Raw genomic sequence first — 11354 nt, forward strand, 5'->3', positions numbered from 1 at the left:
GTCTTTGTAGCCCATTCCAGCCTTGTGTAGGTCAACAATCTTGTCCCTGACATCCTTGGAGAGCTCTTTGGTCTTGGCCATGGTGGAGAGTTTGGAATTTGATTGATTGATTGTTTCTGTGGACAGGTGTCTTTTATACAGGTAGCAAACTGAGATTAGTATGAAACAAGTGATGTTATAGTAGAGAGCTTCAGATTCCTGTTTTTCAACAAACTGTTGTTGGTTGGAACACAAGTGACAAATAATCTCTTTTAATAATAACGATTCTCTATGCATGGAAAAACAAAACAGTGTTATGAGTTATTTTGAACTTCTGGCAGATGGATTTAATGAAAGACTGATGTCATCTCAAAGTAATTTATTTCCTTTTATGAGGGCTGGAGATTGTATAGTTTGACGTTCCTACATATTTGGGTGTGTACAAACATTAATTGAAAACATGATGGCATATGGCCTGCTGGTATTTATGAGGAAATGTTATGTGTGGTTTGTAGCAGTCTTCAACATGTTTAATCATGGTTTGTGTGTTAGTTTTTTAATATCTGTGTTCATTGCTTGATATGTCTTGTTAACGTTGGCTCAGAAAATGTATATAAGTATAGTTTAGGTACAAGTCTAGCCAAGGATGAAAAATATAGCACTCACACCCAATTCCCCATGCAGCCTGGGGATCCTTCTGAGCCCCTTTCTTTCTTTCTTTCTTTCTTTCTTTCTTTCTTTCTTTCTTTCTTTCTTTCTTTCTTTCTTTCTTTCTTTCTTTCTTTCTTTCTTTCTTTCTTTCTTTCTCTCTCTCTCTCTCTCTCTCTCTTGCTACTCCCTCCCTCCCTCTCTTCCCTGTACAGTGACCTCTGTAAATCAGAATGTTCATTGGATGTGTGTGAGAGCAGGTTGGCTCATGCCCTCTCCATAGCACGTCAAACTGGATGACTTTGTTGACCGTGATGAGCTAGAGGCTAAATAACTAATTTCCCTTTTAGCACAGGGATGGATTTACAGTATGTGGTGAGAAAATGATTAATCGGTGGTAAAAACTGTTACCCTGTGAGAATACTATTTCATGGCGAAGTGTAGCCGCACAGTGTGTGTGTGTGTGTGTGTGTGTGTGTGTGTGTGTGTGTGTGTGCGTGTGCGTGTGCGTGTGCGTGTGCGTGTGCGTGTGTGTGAGTACGTGCGTGCGCGTGCCTCAAACTTTCCATGTTCACATTAGTTGCTCCCTCCCGCCTCTCCCATGTAGCCTGTACTTTAATGTTCTACAGAGTTCCAGTGTTTAGTACTAATCAGAAAGGACTGTTGGACACGGGACAGAGTTCTTTAGGACTTAGTCACCTCATCCATGTTCCAGTGCCTTGACCTAGTTTGAGCAGTTTGTGTTTAGCCTGCAGAGCACTGCAATACATATGTTCTCTCTTTACTTGATTTATTTGCAAAATGTTTTGTTTGTTTGTTTGTTTCCATCCATTTTTACTTCCTGGTTACAGTTGTTTCATAACTTCCTGTTTTCGGTGTGTTTCCAGGGAGACATCCAGCAGCTGTTGATTGTGGCGGACCACCGTGCTGCCTATGACTACTGTGAACACTACAGCCCCGACTGTGAGGTCCCTGTCCCAGAGCAGCCCCAGGCCCAGGACCCCAACACAGACGAATATGTGAGTCACTTCATCACCTCTCCAGACTCTTCCAGTATGTTTCCAGTATGTTTTATACTCTATCCTTCTTCAGTTGGGTCTTTCTCTTCTTACGTCTCACGGTAATTGTCTTCAGGTCGAAGTCAACTTGCTGTGTTGGCTTGAGAAGTTTAACAACTAGATAACAAACTACTGTATGTAATAAATTGCTCATTTTTGGACAGGCAGAGGTTAAGGGCAACTATTGGTCAGGGTGTGTCCTTTGGGGCCTTATGAGGAGTACCTGATCTAGCAAGAACACAAAAGCCAACCAAAGAAGGTCTAAACTCCAGGTTCAAACAGTCAGGGAGTTCAGTGCATTATATCAAATACAGCATACCCTGAGGCCTTCCCTGATATTCCCTGATACAGTATTCCTTCATCCCTTTATCAATAAGTGGTTCTTTAATTAGGGATCAGGCTGTGTCGGTTGGACAAACTACTGGAAAGAAAGAGCTGCATCGCTGAGGGAAAAAAACGCTGTCTGCAAGAAAGAAAGTGCTGAGTGCTGGGAAATCAACAGGGTTGAATCTTCTATGCAGTTATAGAGGGAATCAAATATGCAGGAATGGCAGAGTACTTGCCTAAGCCTGTATCTCCATAATCTATGCTGAATGGAGATGTTCTTTCTATATCTGCCCCCAATCTATTAAACAACTCTGCTGCATGGTAAGGCTTAATCCTCTGGAGGAGAACGACATGATCAGTTCAACAAGCTAACCAACCACGCCCTTGGACTCTTTCCAGTTGAAGTGGTGATCTCAGCTTTCTTATGAAGTGAACTAGTCAGAGAGAGAACCATAGTGTGCCCAATCACAACTCCTGTACCTCTCATCTCAGCCCATCTGGAGCTGTCTAGAACCAAAGGGAACCAGTTCACCCTGACATAGTAGAACCGTGGTTCTACAACTACAGCCAAACCAGAGTCAAACGTATCGGTCACAAACACTTACCTCAAACATGTTTCAGACCTGTTTCGGGTTTGTTCATAATCTGGTTCCAATAGTAGGGCTAATACGGAGCAGACCTCACAGAAAATAAAAACTTCAGAGTGACTGAAGCAACTAGTGCCTCTCTCCCCTCAGTACATGATCAGGATGAGCTCTATGACACGCCATATTTCTGTGCATTGTACCTCCATAAGCAAGTAAAGTAAGTAAGCCCCTCCACCCCTGCCGACCCACCCTTCTTAAAAACCTTCACTCCTGACTCAGCCCAACTTTTGTTGGTGATTCATCCAGTGGAGGCTGCTGAGGGGAGGACGGCTCATAATAATGACTGGAAACCATGTGGAAACCATGTGATGTTGATACCCTTCCACTAATTCTGCTTCAGCCATTGCCACGAGCCAGCCATTGCCTCCTCAATTAAGGTGCCACCAACCTCCTGTGACATCATCCCAATATCAGACACCTCTGATTGTTATCATAATGTTAGGCTGTTTTCATAGAGTACAAAGCAATGTCTTTCTTTCTCTCTTTCTCTGTCTGTTGTCTAATATATCTCTCTCTCTCTCATCATTATGTGTATGTCATTTCAACCATCAACCATTATCCATTTCCCTGTATGTATAGAGCACAGAGGAGGAGGACCCTATCTGTTGTCTTACAGTACAAAGAAATGTTTTTCTTTCTCTCTCTTTCTTTCTTTCTGTCTCTCTTTCTTTGCCTGTCTCTCACTCTCTTACTCTCTCTCTCTTTCTCTCTCCCTCTCTCTCTGTCTCTCTTTCTCTCTCCCTCTCTCTCCGTCTCTCTCTGTCTCTCTTTCTCTCTTTCTCTCTCCCTCTCTCTCCGTCTCTCTCTGTCTCTCTTTCTGTCTTTCTCTCTGTCTCTCTCTCTGTCTCTCTTTCTGTCTTTCTCTCTGTCTCTCTCTCTGTCTCTCTTTCTTTGCCTGTCTCTCACTCTCTTACTCTCTCTCTCTCTCTCTCTCTCTCTCTCTCTCTCTCTCTCTCTCTCTCTCTCTCTCTCTCTCTCTCTCTCTCTCTGTCTCTCTGTCTCTCTGTCTCTCTGTCTCTCTGTCTCTCTGTCTCTCTCTCACACACACACACACACACACACACCCTCTTATTACTGTCATTTTCAACCATCAACCATCATCCATTAAATCAATAATATACCAGATGGGTGTGTTATGGGGATTATTGGAACGACATGATGTGGTCGCTAGGAAGACGTGAGTTCTGTCAGCCAATAATCACCATAACTCACACCCTCAAGTATATTATTGCGTATATGAAACGGTTTTACACAGAAAGCAAGAACTATGAAAGAATAACTTTCTGGTCAACCATTACAGTTAGTGGAGTGATCATAAAGTGATTCAATCATTTTTCGATAACGCATGACTAGCTGTGGTGTTGAGCTCAATAACACCACGGCTGGAATGCACTTTTGACCAATCCGATTGCTTGGCGGGAACTAACCGTTTCATAATTCCCTGTATTGTATAGAACACAGAGGAGGACAGCTATTACTATGAGTATCCTTACTATGAGGACATGGATGGGAAGCCTTCCGAGTCCACCTCCGAGACTGAGACTGACGAACAAGCTGGACCTGCCACGGAAGACGTAAAGGTACTGTCCCCTTTCTGCCCCATGTCCCATGTCCCGCGTCCTTTTAAAAGACTACCGTCTATCTCCAGTGGGGTGGGACTTGGCACCCTCTCCCCATTCCATACCTTGTTTTATAATGTGGATGATTGCTGTTGATGCTAGCTGAGTATGTTCCAATGTCAGTTTTGAATGACATCTTGGTCAGGTCTCCCTTTGAAAAGCTATTCTTTATCTCAATGACTTTAAAGTAAAGTTACTGTAAATAATAACAATTCATCAAAAGTGTTGTATCGGCTACAGTTTGTCCTCCTGACATTGTGTTGTCCTCCTCTCCAGGTGTCCGTGCCAGAGAGCGGCCGTGTGGTCACCTCAGTCAAAGAGGTGGTGTCATCAGTCAGGGATACAGCCAGTCAGGGAGTCGAGGGAAAAGTGTTGACCGCCGTTTCTACCGGCAGCGCCTCCGCTGGAGCCGCTGCTGCTGCAGCAGGAGCCGGAGCCGCCGGCGAGGAGGCCTACGGGAAAGAGACCAGCCCTTATGACGGCTATGATACGGATAGTTATGGGAACTACGAATCATACTACGACGAGTCCACGGTCGCGCCCGACGGCACTCGCAGAGTCACCATCAGCAGCTCGAGCACGGGGACCGGCGCAGGGGTGGAGCTGGACCTGGGGCTGGGGTCAAAGTTTGACCTGGGCACGGGGGCGGAGTTTGAGAAGGTCATCACCAGTAGTGGAGTCACCATCACACGCAACAAGACCTCGGTGAGTTACACACTGTTGTTGTGTGCTTGTGTGGTAATATCCTATGTTTTACCAGTTAGATGTTGTATCTGGAATGTGTCACATAACATCTTATCATATCTCAGTGTGTCCCATTGACTCACTGCCCCTGTCCTTTCCTCTCTGGTCTCTCAGGCTGGAACAGGCTACGATGACAACTACGGTGAGGGCTATGACCTGTCCTATGGAGAGGGAGAGGGAGAGGAGTACAGCATCGGTGGCGGTGACCATGACAGCAGAACCAGCAGCAGCAGCAGTACTGTCGAAATCGGTACTGGTGGTGGTGGTGGTGGATCTGTATCGGTTGGGGGCGGTTCCGCTTCCGTTGGGGGCGGTTCCGTCTCTGTAGGTGGATCTGTATCGGTCGGGGGCGGTTCCGCTTCCGTTGGGGGCGGTTCCGTCTCTGTAGGTGGATCTGCCAGCGCCGGAGGTGGGGCAGCAAGAGCAGGAGCTGGAGCTGGGGATTCGGTTGCTACGGGAGCCGGGGGCCAGGATGTGGCTATTGAGGGAGACTACACTGATCTGGAGGGTGATCGGTTCAAAGAGGAGTCCATCCCTGAGTATGGGGACGCAGACTATGGTTATGGAGACCTGGACTACGGTGGACAGGAGGAGAAGGTGCTGCCAGCCGAGACAGACGAGTACTACGGACAGGTATGGACGATGATGATGATGGTGGTGGTGGTGGTGATGATGATGGTGGTGATGGTGGTGGTGGTGGTGGTGATGATGATGGTGGAGGTAATAATGATTATGATGTCGGCGATAGACTATGATGATGGTGGTGGTGGTGATGATGATGATGGTGGTGATGATGATGGTGATCATGATGATAATGATAATAATCAAAATTCTTGTGATGATAATGATGATGGTGGTGCTGATGATGATGGTGATGATGGTGGTGATGATGATGATGGGGATGGTGGTGATATACTATGATGGTGGTGATAATGATGATGGTAATGACGATGGTGGTGATGATGATGATGGTGGTGGTGGTGGTGGTGATGATGATGGTGATGGTGGTGATGATGATGATGATGATGGTGGTGATGGTGGTGGTGGTGGTGGTGGTGGTGATGATGATGGTGGAGGTGATAATGATTATGATGTCGGCGATAGACTATGATGATGGTGGTGGTGGTGATGATGATGATGGTGGTGATGATGATGGTGGTGGTGATGATTATGGTGCTGGTGGTGGTGATGGTGGTGGTGGTTGTGGTGATGGTGGTGGTGGTGGTGGTTGTGGTGATGGTGGTGATGATGATGGTGGTGGTTGTGGTGATGGTGGTGGTGGTGGTGGTGATGATGGTGGTGGTGGTGGTGGTGGTGATGATGATGGTGGTTGTGGTTGTGGGGATGGTGGTGGTGGTGGTGATGATGATGGTGGTTGTGGTTGTGGTGATGGTGGTGGTGGTGGTGGTGATGATGATGGTGGTGATGATGATGATGGTGGGGGTGATAATGATTATGATGTCGGCGATAGACTATGATGATGATGGTGCTGGTGGTGGTGGTTGTGGTGATGGTGGTGGTGGTGGTTGTGGTGGTGGTGGTGGTGGTTGTGGTGATGGTGGTGGTGGTGGTGATGATGGTGGTGGTGGTGGTGGTGATGATGATGGTGGTTGTGGTTGTGGGGATGGTGGTGGTGGTGGTGGTGATGATGATGGTGGTGATGATGATGATGGTGGGGGTGATAATGATTATGATGTCGGCCATAGACTATGATGATGATGGTGCTGGTGGTGGTGATGGTGGTGGTGGTTGTGGTGATGGTGGTGGTGGTGGTGATGATGGTGGTGGTGGTGGTGGTGATGATGATGGTGGTTGTGGTTGTGGGGATGGTGGTGGTGGTGGTGATGATGATGGTGGTTGTGGTTGTGGTGATGGTGGTGGTGGTGGTGGTGATGATGATGGTGGTGATGATGATGATGGTGGGGGTGATAATGATTATGATGTCGGCGATAGACTATGATGATGATGGTAATGTTGATGTCCTCTGCAGGTTGATGGGTCTCGGGGAGAGAAGGGACAGAAGGGAGAACCTGCTATCATTGAGCCTGTGAGTATAATTTATCCAACGTGTGTGTGTGTTTCACTGTGTGTGTGTGTGTCTGTGTGAGAGTGTGAGTGTGTGTTTCACATGTGTGTGTCTGTGTGAGAGTGTGAGTGTGTGTTTCACATGTGTGTGTCTGTGTGAGAGTGTGAGTGTGTGTTTCACATGTGTGTGTCTGTGTGAGAGTGTGAGTGTGTGTTTCACATGTGTGTGTCTGTGTGAGAGTGTGAGTGTGTGTTTCACACGTGTGTCTGTGTGATTGTGTGTATGATTATTTCAAATCCAAGCCATGAGTCATCACACACCACTGACTGACAATCTTATAAATCACATGATGCCGTATAACACACTGGTCTCTGCATCTTCCTGCTGTGGCCTGCAGCAAGGCCACCTCTGGTCCAAAGGTTGAACATTTGGAGTATGGATACATAGAGGAAAATGAATGATCATATGGAGTGTAAACACACTGGGCTAGCATCAACACTGACCAGGGAGAGTCCAGCTGGGAAAGGGAGGGAAGAGAAAGAGAGAGAGGGGGAGAAGACAGAGGAAATCTCCCAAAGACTTCCCCACCTCCCAGTGATCTAAAGATCTCACAGATGGAATATAGCCAGTCCCTACTTTGGATTTTTACTCCAGCACTCCACATTCATCAGGGGACAGTGTTAACTTGCGGAGCTAAAGCCATGGCTATACCTGATATGCCAATGTCATCAAAGGCAGCCAATTCCTATGTTATGATCCAAAGCGTACGAATTCAATGCCTCAATCTGACCTGAGTCACAGAACCACAGCTGTCTCCCTATAAACAAATGTCACTGGGCTCAACTGTATGTGTATGTGTTTTACCACCCAGAATGAGCCTGTGAGTCGTCCATCTTGTTCACATTGTAAATAAACAAGGAGCAGAGCTCCCTCCTTTCAGTCCAATCCCCATTTGTCTGCAGTGACGCCAACCCCCATCCCCCTGCCAGTCCCATCCAACCCACCCATACCACACACATACTCACCACACACACATGGCCACACGCACGCACGGGGAATGTTAAAGACCCAGGTATGGGTCTGGGAATGTAAAATACCCAGGTATGGCTCTGGGAATGTAAAAGACCCAGGTATGGCTCTGGGAATGTAAAAGACCCAGGTATGGCTCTGGGAATGTAAAAGACCCAGGTATGGCTCTGGGAATGTTAAAGACCCAGGTATGGCTCTGGGAATGTTAAAGACCCAGGTATGGGTCTGGGAATGTTAAAGACCCAGGTATGGCTCTGGGAATGTTAAAGACCCAGGTATGGCTCTGGGAATGTTAAAGACCCAGGTATGGAACTGGGAATGTAAAATACCCAGGTATGGCTCTGGGAATGTTAAAGACCCAGGTATGGGACTGGGGATGTAAAAGACCCAGGTATGGCTCTGGGAATGTAAAAGACCCAGGTATGGCTCTGGGAATGTAAAAGACCCAGGTATGGCTCTGGGAATGTAAAAGACCCAGGTATGGTACTGGGAATGTTAATGACACAGGTATGGTTCTGGGAATGTTAAAGACCCATGTATGGTTCTGGGAATGTAAAATACCCAGGTATGGGACTGGGAATGTTAAAGACCCGGGTATGGCTCTGCAAATGTTAAAGACCTGGGTATGGGACTGGGAATGTTAAAGCCCCAGGTATGGCTCTGGGAATGTTAACGCCCCTGGTATGGCTCTGGGAATGTAAAAGACCTAGGTATGGGACTGGGAATGTTAAAGACCCAGGTATGGCTCTGGGAATGTTAAATACCCAGGTATGGCTCTGGGAATGTTAAAGACCCAGGTAAGGTTCTGGGAATGTAAAAGACCCAGGTATGGCTCTGGGACTGTAAAAGACCCAGGTAAGGTTCTGGGAATGTAAAAGATCCAGGTATGGCTCTGGGAATGTTAAAAACCCAGATATGGCTCTGGGAATGTTAAAGATCCAGGTATGGGTCTGGGAATGTAAAAGACCCAGGTATGGCTCTGGGAATGTAAAAGACCCTGGTATGGCTCTGGGAATGTAAAAGACCGAGGTATGGTTCTGGGAATGTTAAAGACCCAGGTATGGCTCTGGGAATGTTAAAGACCCAGGTATGGTTCTGGGAATGTTAAAGACTCAGGTATGGCTCTGGGAATGTTAAAGACACAAGTATGGCTCTGGGAATGTTCAAAAGTGGTGCAGTAGAGGTCTCTTTCATCTGTAAAATAGATGTGGCTTGGAGAAGATTTAGTTGGTTCTAGAAAAATGCACATAATTCTTACAATGCCTTGCAAAAGTTTTCATCCCCTTTGGTGTTGTTTCTATTTTGTTGCATTACAACCTGTAATTTAAATAGATTTATTTTGGGGATTTCATGTAATGGACATACACAAAATAGTCAAAATTGGTGAAGTGAAATGAAAAAAATTACTTGTTTCAAAAAATAAATAAATTAGAAAACAGAAAAGTGGTGTGTGCATATGTATTCCCCCCCTTTGCTATGAAGCCCCTAAATAAGATCTGGTGCAACCAATTACCTTCAGCAGTCACACAATTAGTTAAATAAGGTCCACCTGTGTGCGATAATGTCACATTATCTGTCACATGATCTCAGTATACATACACCTGTTCTGAAAGGCCCCAGGGTCTGCAACATCACTAAGCAAGGGGCACCTCCAAGCAAGTGGCACCATGAAGACCAAGGAGCTCTCCAAACAGGTCAGGGACAAAGTTGTGGAGAAGTACAGATCAGGGTTGGGTTATAAAAAAATATCAGAAACTTTGAACATCCCACGGAGCACCATTAAATCCATTATTAAAAAATGGAAAGAATATGGCACCACAACAAACCTGCCAAGAGAGGGCCGCCCACCAAATCTCACGGACCAGGCAAGGAGGGCATTAATCAGAGGCAACAAAGAGACCAAAGATAACCCTGAAGGAGCTGCAAAGCTCCACAGTGGAGATTGGAGTATCTGTCCATAGGACCACTTTAAGCCATACACTCCACAGAGCTGGGCTTTATGGAAGAGTGGACAAAAAAAAGCCATTGCTTAAAGAAAAGAAAATAAGCAAAGATGTTTTGTGTTCACCAAAAGGCATGTGGGAGACTCCCCAAACATATGGAAGAAGGTACTCTGGTCAGATGAGACTAAAATTGAGCTTTTTGGCCATCAAGGAAAACGCTATGTCTGGCGCAAACCCAACACCTCTCATCACAATGTTTTTCATCGGCAGGGACTGGAAACTGGTCAGAATTGAAGGAAGGATGGATGGTGCTAAATAGAGGGAACTTCCTGAGGGAAACCTGTTTCAGTCTTTCAGAGATTTGAGACAGTGACGGAGGTTCACCTTCCAGCAGGACAATGACCCTAAGCATACTGCTAAAGCAACAGTCAAGTGGTTTAAGCGGAAACATTTAAATGTCTTGGAATGGCCTAGTCAAAGCCCAGACCTCAATCCAATTGAGAATCTGTGGTATGACTTAAAGATTGCTGTACACCAGCAGAACCTATCCAACTTGAAGGAGCTGAAGTAGTTTTGCCTTGAAGAACAGGCAAAAATCCCAGTGGCTAGATGTGCCAAGCTTATAGAGACATACCCCAAGAGACTTGGAGCTGTAATTGCTACAAAAGGTGTCTCTACAAAGTATTGACTTTGGGGGGGTGAATAGTTATGCACGCTCAAGTTTTCAGTTTTTTTGTCTTATTTCTTGTTTGTTTCACAATAGAAAATATTTTGCATCTTCAAAGTGGTAGGCATGTTGTGTAAATCAAATGATACAAAACCCCCCAAAAATCTATTTTAATTCCAGGTTGTAAGGCAATAAAATAGGAAAAATTCCAAGGGGGATGAATACTTTCGCAAGCCACTGTATGTGATGTCTCAGCCCATCTGTGAGTGTTTATGTGTACACACTACAGAGACCGACAGAAAACGACAGAGACCGAGAGACCGACAAAGACCGACAGAGACAGAGATATGTTGTTTTGATGTATTAGCAGAGGATAATGGTCATGTTCAGAGAGACAGGGAGTGTTTACTATGAGACCCCCCCCCCCCCCACTCTCCTGTTGCCATCTCTCCTGTTGCATGCTGGGAGCTGGAGGAGCAATTTCCCACCTTGCTTTTAGCTGATTGAACAGATACATATCTCCTTGATAGCTTGACTTGGTCCTCCGCCTCTCAGTTGGTAGCTTGATGCTTGCAATTCCAGGATAGTAGGTTTGATTCCTAAGACCATCCATACGTAAAATGTGTGCAAACATGACAGTAAGTCGCTGAGGATAAAAGTGTCTGTT

At 45.9% G+C, this 11354-nt stretch overlaps 1 protein-coding gene across 1 annotated transcript in view; it reads left to right on the forward strand.

Moving 5' to 3' along the window:
- The window catches only part of LOC129819154 (collagen alpha-1(V) chain-like), a 166989-nt gene that overhangs the window by 80053 nt on the left and 75582 nt on the right, over positions 1-11354 (forward strand). Inside the window, exons 5-9 of the mRNA XM_055875716.1 lie at positions 1515-1646; positions 4114-4239; positions 4555-4983; positions 5137-5655; positions 7013-7069. Coding sequence (XP_055731691.1) covers positions 1515-1646; positions 4114-4239; positions 4555-4983; positions 5137-5655; positions 7013-7069 — 1263 coding nt within the window. The remainder of the gene's footprint in view (positions 1-1514; positions 1647-4113; positions 4240-4554; positions 4984-5136; positions 5656-7012; positions 7070-11354) is intronic.

The sequence above is a fragment of the Salvelinus fontinalis genome, chromosome 21, assembly GCF_029448725.1.
Source record: "Salvelinus fontinalis isolate EN_2023a chromosome 21, ASM2944872v1, whole genome shotgun sequence".
In the NCBI taxonomy this organism is placed as follows: Eukaryota; Metazoa; Chordata; class Actinopteri; order Salmoniformes; family Salmonidae; genus Salvelinus; species Salvelinus fontinalis.